This window comes from Chelonoidis abingdonii, chromosome 3 (assembly GCF_003597395.2).
Source record: "Chelonoidis abingdonii isolate Lonesome George chromosome 3, CheloAbing_2.0, whole genome shotgun sequence".
Lineage (NCBI taxonomy): Eukaryota > Metazoa > Chordata > Testudines > Testudinidae > Chelonoidis > Chelonoidis abingdonii.
Genome location: NC_133771.1, coordinates 60,569,904 through 60,584,616, shown reverse-complemented (window position 1 = coordinate 60,584,616; position 14,713 = coordinate 60,569,904). Strand labels below are relative to the sequence as shown.

At 44.9% G+C, this 14,713-nt stretch overlaps 1 protein-coding gene across 4 annotated transcripts in view; it reads left to right on the top strand.

Annotated features, from left to right (window-relative positions):
• Window positions 1-5,114: 5,114 nt before the first annotated feature.
• The window catches only part of SLC17A5 (solute carrier family 17 member 5), a 36,811-nt gene continuing 27,212 nt past the window's right edge, over window positions 5,115-14,713 (top strand). For 2 of the 4 annotated variants that reach the window (XM_032764082.2, XM_032764084.2), the window contains exons 1-3: window positions 5,115-5,300; window positions 12,204-12,400; window positions 13,937-14,170. In XM_032764082.2, the coding sequence (XP_032619973.1) occupies window positions 5,228-5,300; window positions 12,204-12,400; window positions 13,937-14,170 (504 nt within the window). In that variant the 5' untranslated portion in view covers window positions 5,115-5,227. Of the gene's footprint in view, window positions 5,301-6,568; window positions 7,064-11,109; window positions 11,230-12,203; window positions 12,401-13,936; window positions 14,171-14,713 lie in introns of those variants that run through there. The other 2 variants (XM_032764083.2, XM_075063802.1) reach the window with 2 other exon arrangements.

Sequence of the window (14,713 nt, the reverse complement as noted above, 5' to 3'; positions counted from 1 at the left end):
TAAAAAGATAGGCTTGTCTACACCTACAGCACTACACTGGCACAGCTGCATTGCTTAGTTAAGAAGCTACCTAAACTGATAGGAGAGCTTCTCCCGTTGGGACAGGTAATCCACCTCCCTGAGAGGCAGTAGCTATGTTGACTAGAGAACCCCTTCCATCGACATAGCACTGCCTGCACCGAGGATTTGGTTGGTAAAACTACATCACTCAGGGCTGTAGATTTTCCACAACCCTGAGCAATGTAGTTATACCAATATACGTTTGTAATGTAGACCAAACCACTGTCTATGCTTAAAATGCTGCAGCTGCACCAGTGGCGTAGCCAGGTGGAGGGAACAGGGGGTGCAATAAAAAAAAGGCTCCACCTGCTGTGGCACTTTTACTCACCCGGCGGCGCTCCGGGTCTTTGGCGGCAGCCCTTCACTCGCTCCGGGTGTCTGAAGGTCCTGCCGCCGAAATGCCGCTGAAGACCTGGAGTGAGTGAAGGTCCCGCCAAAATGCCGCCACCAAAGTGTTGCCAAAGACTCAGAGAGCCACCGGGTGAGTAAAATAAAGGTGCCGCAGTGGGTGGTGCCTTTTTTTTTTAATTGCTCCCCCGGGTGAGTACAAAAGTGCCAGGACATTGACAACTGTAGCATTTTAAGTATAGGCACTACTTATCCTGACTGGAGAGCAGTTCTCCCATTAACGTATGTAAGCCATCTGCCCCCAAGAGATGGTAACTAGGTCAACAGAAGAATTCTATCTACACCGGGGGTTAGGTCAGTATAGCTCTCTCTCCTGGGAGGTGGATTTTTCACACTCCTGAGCAACATAGCTATACCGATGTAAATTCCTAGTGTAGGCTAGGCCATGTTGTGAGATCATGTGGAAGCTATTAAGACTGGTACCACAAAGGTAATCATAAAAAGATTAGGGTTGGAAGAGACCTCAGGAGTTCATCTAGTCTAACCCCCTGCTCAAAGCAGGACCAACACCAGCTAAATCATCCCAGCCAGGGCTTTGTCAAGCCAGACCTTAAAAACTTCTAAGGACGGAGATTCCATCACCTCCCTAGGTAACCCATTCCAGTGCTTCATTACCCTCCTAGTGAAATGTTTCCTTATAGCCAACCTCTGCCTCCTGCACTGCAATTTGAGAACATTGCTCCTTGTTTTGTCATCTGTCACCACTGAGAACAGCCAAGCTCCTTCTTCTTTGGAACCCCCTTTCAGATTGTTGAAGGTTCCTATCAAATCCCCCCTCACTCTTCTCTTCTGCAAACTAAACAAGCCCAGTTCCCTCAGCCTCTAAGTCATGTGCCACAGGCCACTGATCATTTTTGTTGCTCTCCACTTAACTCTCTCCAATTTGTCCACATCCTTTCTGTAGTGGGGGGCCCAAACCTGGACGCAATACTCCAGGAGTGGCCTCACCAGTGCCAAATAGAGGTGAATAATCACTTCCCACTATCTGCTGGCAATGCTTCTACTAATGCTGCCCAATATGCCACTGACCTTCTTGGCAACAAGGACACACTGCTGACTCATATCTAGCTTCTCCTCCACTGTAATCCCCAGGTCCTTTTCTGCAGAACTGCTGCTTAGCCAGTCGGTCCCCAGCCTATAGAGGTGCATGGGATTCTTCCGTCTTAAGTGCAGAACTCTGCACTTGTCCTTGTTGAATCTTATCAGATTTCTTTTGGCCCAATCCTCCAATTTGTCTAGGTCACTCTGGACCCTTTCCCTACCCTCCAGCATGTCTACCTCTCTCCCCAGTTTAGTGTCATCCATGAACCTGCTAGGGTGCAATCTATCCCAGTGTACAGGTCATTAATAAAGAGGTTGAACAAAACCAGCCCCCAGGACCAACCCCAGGGGCACTCCGCTTGAGACTGGCTGCCAATTAGATATCAAGCCATTGATCATTACCCATTGAGCCCAACAATCTAGCCAGCTTTCAATCCGCTTTATAGTCCATTAATCCAATCCATGCTTTTTTAATTTGCTGGCAAGAATACTGTGGGAGACCATATAAAAAGCTTTGCTAAAGTCAAGATATATAACGTCCTTCGCTTTCCCCATATCCACAGAGCCAGTTTTCTCATCATAGAAGGCAATCAGATTGGTCAGGCATGACTTGCCCTTGGTGACTCCATGTTGACTGTTCCTGATCCTCCAAGTACTTCAAAATGGTTTCCTTGAGGACCTGCTCCATGATTTTTCCAGGGACTGAGGTGATGCTGACCAGTCTGTAGTTTCCCGGGTTCTCCTTCTTCCCTTTTTTAAAGATGGGCACTATATTTGCCTTTTTCCAATCGTCCAGGACCTCCCCCGATCACCGCAAGTTTCAAAAGATAATGGCCAATGACTCTGCAATCACATAAGCCAATTCCCTCAGCACCCTCGGATGCATTAGATCTGGACCCATGGATTTGTGCATGTCCAGCTTTTCTAAATAGTACTTAATCTGTTCTTTCACCACTTAGGGCTGCTCACCTCCTCCCCATACTTTGTTACCCAGGACAGCAGACTGGGAGCTGACCTTCTCTGTGAAGATCAGGGCAAAAAAAGCATTGGGTACTTCAATTTTTTCCACATCATCTGTCACTAGGTTACCTCCTCCATTCATTAAGGGTCCCACACTTTCTCTGATCTTTTTCTTGTTGCTAAAATACCTGGAGAAACCCTACTTGTTACCCTTCACATCCCTTATGAGCTGCAAGTCCAGTTGCATTTTGGCCTTCCTGATTACACCCCTGCATGCTCGAGCAATATTTTTATACTCCTCCCTAGCCATCCCTGACCAAGTTTCCATATCTTGTAAGCTTTCTTTTTTAATTTAAGCTCACTGAAGATTTCACTGTTAAGCCAAGCTGGTCATCTGCCATATTTACTATTCCAGGGGTCGGCAACCTCTGGCACGTGGCCCGCCAGGGTAAGCACCCTGATGGGCCTGGCCAGTTTGTTTATTTGCCGCGTCCACAGGTTCAGCCGATTGCAGCTCCCACTGGCCACGGTTCACTGCTCCAGGCCCACGTGAAAGTCGTGTCTGTTGCGGGGGATTAGGCTGAAATTTCCAAGATACCCCTATATTTACATGACTGTACCAGGGCTTCCAATTCTTTCTGCTTGTTTCCTCTGCTTTTTGCTTTCATGTACATGCACCTAAGATAACTGTGTGATTGCCCTGCTTTCTCAGTATGAATCAGGAGGCCTCCCCTGTTGCACCCTCCTCCTTGTGTTTCTTCCTGGTATCCCAATTCCGCACTTACCTCAGTACTTAGGTCACCGTCCCCTGGCGAACCTAGTTTAAAGCCCTCCTCACTAGGTTAGCAAGTCTGCCTGAAAAGATACTCTTCCCTCTTTTCCTTAGGTCGATCCCATTTCTTCCTAGCATGGGTGGCAGGTTTGTAGAAATTTTGGTGGTGCCCAGAACCTGCCACCCCAACTCTGCCCCCCTCCAAACTCTGCCCTCCACCTGCCTAAGGCTCTGGGAGGGAGTTTAGGTTGTGGGAGGAGGTCTGGGATGCAGGTCCTGGACTGGGGATTAAGGTGCAGGAGGGGTGCAGGGTCCAGGCTCTGGGATGGAGTTTGGGTTCGGGAGGGGGTCTGGAGTGCAGGCTCTGGGATAGAGTTTGGGTGCTGGATGCAGGCTCCAGGCTGGGGCAGGGGGTGGGTGTGCAGGAGGGGGTGAGGGGTGCAGACTCTGGGATGGAGTTTAGGGGCAGAAGGGGGTGTGTGGGAAGGGAGAGCAGGTGCAGGCTCTGCAAGGGAGTTTGGGGATAGGAGAGGATGCAGAGGTGAGGAATGAGGATGAGGAGTTTGGGGTGTAGGAGGGAGCTCAAGGCTAGGGCAGAGGGTTTGGGTGTGGGGTGAGGGCTGTGGGGCTGAAGATAAGAGGTTCATGATGCAGGAGGGGGCTCAGAACTAGGGCAGAGGATTAGGGTGCGAGGGGATGAGGTCTCTGGCTGGGGATGAGGAGTTCATGATGCAGGTGGGGGCTCAGAGCTGGGGCAAAGGATTAGGGTGCGGGGGGATGAGGGCTGGGGAAGAGGGGTTTGGGGTGTTGCAGAGGCTCAGGACTAGGGCAGAAGGGCAGAGTAAGGGGGGCACTACTACCCAGGGGCAGCAGACACCAGTTGATGCTGGGAGCCAGTGTAGTGTAGGATACTGCTCCACGTAGGAATGTGCTACACTGGCAGCACAAGCAGGCACGGGAGAGACACGTCACTTTCTTTCAGGGAGGGACGTGGCGGGGCGCGGGGGCTGGAGCCCTCTCCAGGCAGGGCTGCGGGAGAGACCCAGCTCCAAATATTGCTGGAGCAGGGCCCCTAGTCCTGAATATTCCTGGAGCCCAGGCTCCACAAAAGAATATAATTCGGCACCTATGTCCTAGCACTCCTTCTTCCCGGATCATCTAATGGTAAAGGAAACCAAAGCCCTCTCTCCCACACCACCTGCGTAACCACGCATTTACCTCCACAATTTGACGGTCCCTAACTGTACTTATCAAACCTAATGTAAAATGAATTTATCAGTAGGAGTGCAAGAAAAATATAGCAGACTATTTTTGACAAAGTTGAGACAGTTGAATACTGCTAGCTTTTATTTTGCTGGAGGAAATGCTTCCCACTAGCGGCTTAGTGGATATGAATTGTGGTAATTAAGGTCTAAATAAGAAGCATCTCTTACAAGTAAGTTTTGTCTATTAGTTTTCACAGGCTTGTCCTTTGTCTCCCTGAATTGGGCATTTTAGTTATTTATGAATCCAAAGCAATAAAATAGAGAAGTTAAATGTCTGTCTGCAACTGAACTCAAACGGGGGAGCTAGGATCCGTGTGCGCAGGTCAGAAGGGACTGGGATTTGGGCCCCTTGGTGCATGTAAATATAGGGGTATCCTAGAAATTTCAGCCTAATGCCCTGCAACAGACACCACTTTCACGTGGGCCTGAAGAGGAGACCTGGAAATGGTACGTGTGAGATGGATGCAGCACAATCCCCCCCACGCCCAGAGAGAGAGACTCTGTGAGCACCAAACCGAGTCGCTGCCAGCACCAAAGATGGCAGCTGAGGCCTAGCTCACGGCCGGGCGGTGCCACGGCGGAGGCAGCTTCCGCCCGGCTGTAGTCACGTGGCCGTTGCCGCCCACCCCGGCCCCCCTGGCCGCGCCGGGCTGGCTGCAGAGCCCTGGCCGGGACTTGGGTCCGCTTCGCGGTGGCTACGGGGGGGCTGACGCTGGGCGCGATGCGGGCCCCGGCGGAGCCCGAAGACGGGGCGGACCGCACCCCGCTGCTGGGCGAGTCCCAGCCCGGCACAGGTGAGAGCCGGGGCGGGGGGATGGGCCAGCAGCTGCCCCGGGCGAGCGGCCTCCGCGCGTTGCTATAGAGCGAGCGTGCGGGGTGCGGGGGTCCGGGCGCCCCGGCAAGGCTGTGGCAGCGGGAGCAGCCTGGCCCAGCGGGGCTGCGAGCCCAGCTCTCCTCGCAGGGACTGAGGGGTCCCCCTGAGCCTGCTGTGCCGGCCCCTGCTCCCCTGAGAACCGCCGCTGGGATGCCCGGTCCCCTCTCCCAGCCCCAGTGCACCGGGACCGGGTATCCTCTCGCGGCTGGCCCGGGTGTCCCGGGCTGGGCGCTGCCCGGATCAGGTGTCTTTGCGGAGAGTGGCGCCTCTTCTAAATCTCGCCCCAGCTACACGGATGATCGTGGAGATGGGTGGCCGTCCTGGATCACGCAGGGTGTGTGCTCTGTTACCCAGCAGACTGCTGCTAAAAGCCACTTTCAGGGAACTGAAATTTTCTGCAGTGTCCCAAATCTTTGTGAAGGTTTGAGCATTTCTCCACTCGGTATTTTAATCTTCATCTGAATCTGTGGTCCTTTATGCACTGTTAACTAGTTGCTAGGGGAGCACTGTGTTGTGAGTTGTGCATACAGGTGAAGAAAAATCAATAGGGCAGAGGAAACTCTAAAACACAGGTCATTTTAAAGAATGAGGCAGGAAAAGTAAATCAGTTCTGACCCTTTGAGCAGCATTCTCATTATTATTTCTCATTTTATTTAAAATGAATATTACCATAGCATACTAGAGGCCCCAGCCTTTTTGTTCTGTATTGTACTGGTGTATGGTACAAGACAGTCTCTACACCAAAGAGTATACAGTCTTGGACCCTGATCCTGTGAAGACTTACACATGTGCATAATTTTAAGTACAAGGGTGGTCCTGTTGATTTAAAGTTAAGTCTTTGCAGGATCAACTCGTGACCTAAACGCTGACTGGTGGGAAAAGCAAACAAATGGATTTCAAGAGAAGAGGAAGTTAACAGAACTGGACAAAAAAATAGATTTTTCAGTTTGTTGGCAGTTTCAGAAAGTGGAAGAAAATATTGTTATGAGTTGAACAAAATGCTTAGGTTTGACAAATCAGTGTTTCAGTTCTGAACATTTTTTAAATGTCTTTGATTTTTAAAACAAACTAAAAGGATTTTTGAAAACAGTTATAGTGATACTAATACAACCATGTCTTTTAATAGCTGAGCGGTATAGACAGCCTGTAGATACAAAGTAGAGATATAGGTGAGGGAGGCATAGGTTTGCTTACGGAGTCCTAACACATTTTTCTGCCTAAACTATTATCAGCTGACAGTGTTTCACAGGAGTCATGGTAGAAGTTAGTTGTAAGGAGGAATGGTAGTTGCTTTACAGCTTTTGGGGAACAAAGGGTGATGGTGGTTCCACCATAGGGGTGTGAGGAAGAAAGGCATGATGGGGTTCCTGGGAGCACCAGACACTGTGGCTTTCTATTTGTCAGTTGTTAAAGCAATACATTCTTAAGCTTGCACAATGTGCCATGCTCTAGTTTGAGTGGCTCACCTCACCCACAAGAACAAATACAAGAGAACAACATCCTTAAACTGCAAAAGGACGGCATCAGGGAACTTTCAATACAGACTTTCTCTTAAAAAAGAAAGAAAAGGAAAAAAAAAGAAAGAAAGAGGGGAGCAGGGCAGACTATTTACAGTTCTAACCGAAAGACAGGAAAGCATGTTTTTGAAAGCAACAGAAGTAGGAGCAGAAGGCACTGTTCAGGGTAAGAAATTAAACTCTGTTTCTGACTGTGTTGGACCCTGCAGTGGCCTTCTTCTTCTTCATAATCATTTTAAAAGGTGGGAGGAAAGTGAGATTTATCTTAGAAAAGTAAATCTGGAGCTTTCTGTGCTTTGACTGATCAAGCATTCTCAAATAACATCTATATCAATATTTAGATGCATTAAGCAAAATATATGGTGAGAAGTTTCCAACTTAACTGTATGGTGGAGTCATATGTTTGTTAGATTTTTGCATAGTGCATTCATTTTCCAGACTTTATTTCTAAAGGAACAGTAATAGAAATTCCAATTAATCTGCATTTCCAAGGAAGTGTTAGATCATAAAAATGTGAAGCTTCATTTGTTTAACCTTTCTATTAACCGTGATGTCTAAACAGATTTAGGCATAATTGTACTTGTTCTTTGGAAACTGTCATGATCAATCAATTTGTATTAAGGACCTATTGCTTCCAAAGCAACTTGAGAGAGGATAAAGTTGCTTGACTAGTTTTGCACACTGAGGACTTCCTGAAGAATTATTTTTTAAACACCTAGTACATCTCAATTGTATCCTTTGATCTCACTTAAAAATGAGATGTGCCGCTTTCAAATACTGTTTAAAAACAAGATTTTCAGAATTATGACATCCTGGTAAAGATGAACCTGTGTTTATCTTTTGCACTGAAGTTTTAGATTTTTCTTTTGTATTTAATTTTTTAATATATGCAGAAAAAGATGTGATCAGTTTATACTGTCACAGCGTTTTGAGGTGATGGTCACCAATCTAGACTTACATTTCATGTGCACTGTTGGTAAAATTTCCATTAGCTCCAGACTTAGCTCAGTAGTGGAAATCCCATTGTCCTGCAACCTTTTACAAATTCAGCATAATTCTTTTTTTTAACTCCTTGAAACTCCTGTCTATAAATACTGGGCATCAGTTCAGATTCCTCTAGCAAAGTAGCATTATATTTCCCTGGTGTGCGTTCAGATTTCTTTGATGAGCCTGTCTTATAATACTAAACGCTGCCCATAAAGCAGTGTACGCTCTGGTATGACTGCAGAGAAGATTCTTTTCTCCTTGTGTCATGCTCATTGTATAATTTTAGTTATTCACTACTATAATCCATTGCTTTTGAGTAAGCAGGTGTGCAGTTCCTGATCGTCCTGTGTTACCTTTAATTCTGCAAATGTTGCTTTGAAGGTCTAGCAAACAACAGTTGATTTTTCAAGTCTTACCTGTATTCCCCATTCTTTCTGTGATTGATCAGTCCATGTTCTGGCCTAATGGCCATGATTTTGAATGTTAGTGATTTTGGCAGGAAGCATAAGTTTAACTTACTTTTAAAGATGTATATCTTAGAATTCATTCTTAACATTTATTCTATCCTGTATCAGATATGTTTTTAATTGGTCCATAATTCAGTCGTTCATAAACGTGTCTTCTGGATTTCTTACCAAAAAAATACTTGTTTGAATGTGTTTTCTTGTCATGGGAATGCTTTAAATTGTATTTATTATTGTCTTTTATCTCAACATTTATCAGCTGTTTAGTTTCTAACATTGTTATTACTGTAGTTATCCCATTCATATATTGGGAGATTATTTTTGTTGCATTATCTGGAGTTTTAAAATCTTATTTCTCTAACTACAATTTGTCCATGTTCAGGAATCAAACTGTGTAGAACAGGTATTGCTTTCACCTTAAAATAAAAGACAAATTGGGAAAATACAGATTGAATTATAGCTTGAATAGCCAGGTGTTAGGTATAGGGCCAACTCCAGAAGTCCAAAGATTCAGTATTTGCTTTTAAGAATCTCTGTAATTTCCGCACGTTCCCACTTTTTTTTTTTTAGGACTCATCTGCCCTAGAGCCACAGCTTGCCCTAGTACAGTTTATTGCAGATTAGTATATATGCTCAGGCTTTAGAGCTGCTCCTCAACTGCTCTTCCACCCCTGAAGCTTCACTAACACGTCCACTACTAATGTTCTGCCTTCCAGTGTGGGAAGGATCCACATCACAGGGAATCCTATGGGTTGCCCGCTACCAGGCATGGAATCCTCACAAAGCAAGGCTCCACGATGTGTAGCAGGCCTGAATTAACCATTATACACTGGTTGCACTTGCACAGGGCACCTGACTACCTGGCCAGTTTTCTGCGTGGCCAGTTTCAGGGTGCTGGTGACTTTTTTTTTTTTTTTTTAAATTTGTAAGCTACAAATGGAACAAAAAAAACCTGGCAGGTCAGACTAGTGGTGGTGTTAGGGAACCTGGGAGGGGAAAGGAGAGATTCTGGCTGATGGTGGTGCTGGGATTGCTGGGAAGAGAAGTGTCGGGCGGTTAGGTGGAGTGGTGGGGGACACCTGGATAGGGAAGAGAGGGATTGGGGTAGAGTGGAGCTTCTGGGAGAGGCCTGCCTTCTCAGGTTCCTTTTTGGGGTTCAGCTCATCTTTGGTCATTCTGCTACCTCGCTGGTATTGGTGTCATGAACTGTCAGAGCCATGGTGTCCTCTTCGGGGTCTTAGTAGTTGGCCATAATGGCATCCAAGTCCACCAGTCTTCCCACAGGGACAAGAACGAGCTTGGCTGCTGATTCCAAATGCTGGAATTGGTGTCTCAGCATCAGTCCCTTAATTCAGCTCAAATTTGTGTCCGGATCCATCTAAGACTCAGTGCCCTTTTCCCTTAGGAGCTGGTAAACTTCCTCTCTTAGCCCTGGCTATTTTTCAAAAGGCAGCAAAGCATCTCTGGCTCAAATATCCAATGCACTAATGCACTTGCTGTTTTCTGATATGTGTGGTCTCCAGCAAGTTCTGCTTTCATCCGGAACCCTTTCCACTAGAGCTGGGGAGCCAGCTGGACTTGTTCAAGTTCATTTCTAAGTTACATATCATAAATATGCACAGGCAATTAGCCTACTTAGCAAATGCTTCTCAAAACAAAATGAGAGAGTAAATATTAGATTTATTTTAAAAATCAAATTGCCATGTATATGGAAATTAAATATTCTAGCTTTATTAGTATATACTTAGTATAATAAAATATATTTCATATTATATTTTAAAGTGTTCAATCTAATAAATAATTGGAGATGTTCTCATATTTATAACTGTATATCATTTGGTCTGTCTACTTCTGGGGGAATTCTGCGCTGCCAAAAAATTAAAAATTCTGCACACTATTTTAAAATTTTGCATATTTTATTTGTCAAAATAATACCATATAATCACACCAGTTTCAATTGTTTTGGTCATTTATTTCAAAATATCTGTGAACAAGTATGTCTGTAACAACAAAAAAGATTCATGAACAATTTTTTGACAAATAGATTCCTTACTAGGCATATTAATTCAAAACTCTGAGTAATAATTCATTTAAACTACAATACAGCGCCATATTTCCCGCACCTCTCAGAAGCAGTTCAAAGGCTTGAAGGAGTAGGGGTAATGGAGGAGCTGAGGGAGAGGGAAGTAAATTGCTGGGAAAGAGCCTGGGATATGAACTAGTAGGGTTGTTGGGTATGGATTGGAAAAATATGGAACAGGTTTTTGTGGGGGCAGGGAAGGATTGTTAGGGAGCTTCTCCCATACTGTCTGACCCCTAGCCTCTCCCATTCAGTCAGGCACATCAGTCCCTGTCCCCATGTGTTCCTGCACCTCCATGTGTCCTTGTACCACCTGTCCACGTGTCCCTCCACCCCCACTCAGACACCTCTGCATCCTCATGTGGCCCGGAACCGCTTCCCCATGTATCTCTGTGCCCCTGCTCAGCCACACCGTCCCTGTACCCCGTCCTTTTGTCCTCATGTGTCTCTGTTCCCCCACTTAGCCACCCTGTCTTTATGTAGCTCTGCACTCCTTCCTCTGTCACCATATGGCCCTGCGCCTCCATTCCCATTCAGCCCCTGCCCAGTCTGTCCTCCCCCACTAGCCCTTATAAGCCCCTGTCTGACACACACCCCCAGCACCCCACACTGTCTATATCCCTGTCTCTTGACCTGGACTGACAGGTGCTGTGATGAAGGCAGACTTTTTCTCTTCCCTAGCTGGCCAGGAGCTGCTGCTATGTTCTGTCACCACAGTGCCCTCAGATGGGCAAAGGGCAGAACTGCAGAAGTAATTTTCTGCTGGGAGCTGCTACTGTTCTTGTGCCACAGCACCCTCAGGTGGGCATAAGGCCGAACTGCATTAACATTTCAGCAGATGCTTTTTTCTGCACAAAAAAATAAAAATATGCACTGCTTATTAATTGTATGTGTGTGCAGTAGTTCAGAATTCCCCTAACAGTATCTGTCTGGCATAAGAAAGATGAGTAGTTCCCAATTTCCATAGTGTACAGAGCCAAAAAATTCTTTTATCTGACGCTGAGTGTCTAAGAGTTGCACTATTTGAGCTGCTGGAGATATCTCTCTGGCTGTAAAGGAGAGGGTAAGATTTTTTTTTTCTAGGTGTAGCAAACAGATCTGGTCACTTTACTGATCCAAAAGATACATTTTTACTGCTCTTCAGTCCCATCAGCATTGATATCATGAGCTGGACTTTCATGGCTCACATTTTCAATTCTGTTGATGATGCCACATTCTATCTACAGAATCTATATTAGTGCTGGTGATGTGAAACACAGAACCCACTTGACTTCCAGATCCAAGGCTGAGTTCATTGGAGAATTAGAAATCTCTTAAGTCACAAAGGGAAACAAGCTACTGCACACATTTTCAAGTGTATAACATACTTGCCACTAATCTTAGGTTGTTTTTTTTATTGTAAAGTTTCATTTTGAATCACTGTGTTTCAGAAGACCTCTTGAAGCCTTTGTAACCATACTGTTAAATCCCCTTTGTAAAAATCATGCCCTACATTTATGCTTGAGGATCAGCCCTTTGACCAATAGGTATATATGCTCTTAACTGCCAATATGTGTGGGAGAGTTGCTACACTTGTATGGTTTGCATGTCAGCAGGGAACTAGATCAAAAACTTTTCTTCCCACTCCCACCGAGTCACTCAATATCTAAAATATGTTTTTCAGGGTAAATAAACTTGTTTTCTCACTTTTTATACATAAATATCTAAATTATACTGACCAAAGTGCTTTTTATCCTTTTTTGCAGCATCTAACTTTTTAAAATCTCTTGTTTCAGTGCCTACATGCTGCTCCGCTCGCTACAATTTAGCATTACTGGCCTTTTTTGGATTCTTCCTGTTGTATGCATTACGTGTGAATCTAAGTGTTGCTCTTGTAGACATGATAGAACCTAATACAAGTTTAGCAAAGAATACAACTTCCAAAGTGTGTCCAGAACATTCTTCTGCCCTAAACGTACCTCGGAATACAACGGTAGGATTTAATATATATTTTCTAAAATATGCGATGCTATTTTCAACAGCATGCTGCGATTGAGTTTGATGTTTCATGTTTAACTGCTCTGTTAACAGTAGAGGAGTAATGCACTGTTTTGTTTGTTTTTTTACCAGCAGACCTTCTCAGAGTATAAATTGGCTCATTTAGAGCTATTCTGAGAACTTAGGTGAATAATGTTTTGTCCTAAAGGACAGACTGTATTACGTCCTTTCTAAACTGTGCTTAGCAAAATGGCTACACTGACCTTGTAGGTCTAATATGACTCACTTTGAATTGTATGTGTGAAGTGGACATTTCCTGTTGTATCTGCGTCAGAGCAATTGAGAACTCCATGTCTCTGCCATATTATTAAGCTACATCTGTTTTCCATAGTCTTGACTTTGTATGAAATTTTGTTTTAATGAAAGAGACAAGTTTCATTACATCTTTATTGCATACATAATGTTCTTTATCTCCTCACTTGTGATCTCTGTCACAGTTCTGGGTGGTCCTTCATATTCATCCTCTTTCTTTCCTTCCCACTTTCTGACCTTTGAAACTACCTTCTCTGATCTATTTCTAGCAAACACATTGATTTTTCCTTTCTGTTTCCTACTCTTTTCCGTATCAGTGCTTTTTTCCATTCTCTCCTGGAACACTGATTTGCCAAGCCATCTCTCTTCACTGAAGCTCTTCCTGGAATCTTTGTCATATTGCCTATGAAAAATGAGGTGATGATTTAAAAAAATAAAAAAGTTGAGGGCCCATAAAAATGTGTGCGTGTCTTAACTTACAACTGTGCATCCTATTAATGTAAAACTCATCCTGACTCACCTTTTTGGCTCATTTAGGACTTGCTTGTTTAGTCGTGTTTGAATTTAGACCAGAAGCTGTTTAGGGCAGGGACCAGATCCCTCCTTGTTCTTGTGAAGTGCCTGCCACACACATGGATTCTCAAAAAATAATTAATGATGATTCAGAACTTGTGTCTCATGCTCTCCAAAACCACCACCTCTGCCTCTGTCAGTGCCCTTCTCTCTCTTACCTTTATAATTGAAAACTTCGCCTCTCTGGTTTCTTGTTTTACCATTCTGTCCTCCAGTCTCCTAAGGTTGTCTGCCCATGCCGTTACTCTGATCTCTCGCGCACACTAGCGTGTCCCTGTCTATTCTTGCATTTAGTGTAATCACAACATTCTCCTTTCCGAAACCTTGCTGCTCCTGTATACATTTGTCTGCTTTTCCATCTGCTGCTTATCCTGCCCCATATAATCTTTTCGTCTCACCTCTACTTTCCTTTCCTTTCCTTTCTCTTTGCATTTTGGCTTGCATCAGGCTATACCTATTCCAAAAACTGTCTGCCTAAGTAAAGGCCAAGTGAGTAAAAGCCAAAATGAAATGCAATGAGACCCTCAAAGTTTAGTCATCAGGACTAAATAATGAACCATGGTTTAATTACATTCTTTGTCTGATATTAGTATTGCATGATGCAGAAGGAGTCCTAGTTAAGCCTTTTTCTATTTTCCTTCCTCAGGGTAAAAAGTATTCTTGGGATGCAGATACTCAAGGATGGATCCTTGGTTCCTTTTTCTACGGCTACATCATTACTCAGATTCCTGGTGGATATTTTGCACGTAAAATAGGAGGAAAGCTGTTGCTGGGGTTTGGCATCTTGGGTACCGCTGTCTTCACTCTGTTTACCCCCTTAGCGGCGGACTTGGGGGTTGGATACCTCATAGCAGTCAGAGCCTTGGAGGGGCTCGGAGAGGTACACCACATTGTCTTGTATTCCCTTAATCCAAATTGGAATCATTTCCTGTATCAAAATAGTTTTGTTCTTCTAGCACAGCAGTTCTCGAACTGTGGGTCAGGACCCTGTTTTAATGAGGTCGCCAGGGCTGGTATTAGCCTTGCTGGGCACTGGGGCTGAAGCCTGAGGGCTTCAGGTTACAGGCCTCCTGCCTCGGGTTGAAGTTTTTAGGATTGGGATTTGGATTTGGATTTGGCACTCCCCTGCCCGGGAAGCAGGGCTTGGGCAGGCTTAGGCTTCAGCCCCCGCACCCTTGTGGGGTTATGTACTAATTTTTGTTGTCAGGAGGCTGTTGCAGTACAATGAAGTTTGAGAACCCCTGTCTAGCACATGGGAAACCAAGAGTTAAAAAGAGAGTTTTTATTTGTACTTTTGCATCCTCTTCATGCACAAGGCATATTCACAAGCAAAAGATTAATTCTGCCTCACTGCCTTTGTGCATTTTTTGTCAAACAGCTTCTCGTTGATTCATGAGACTAATAAGTTGAGCTGCTCTTCTGA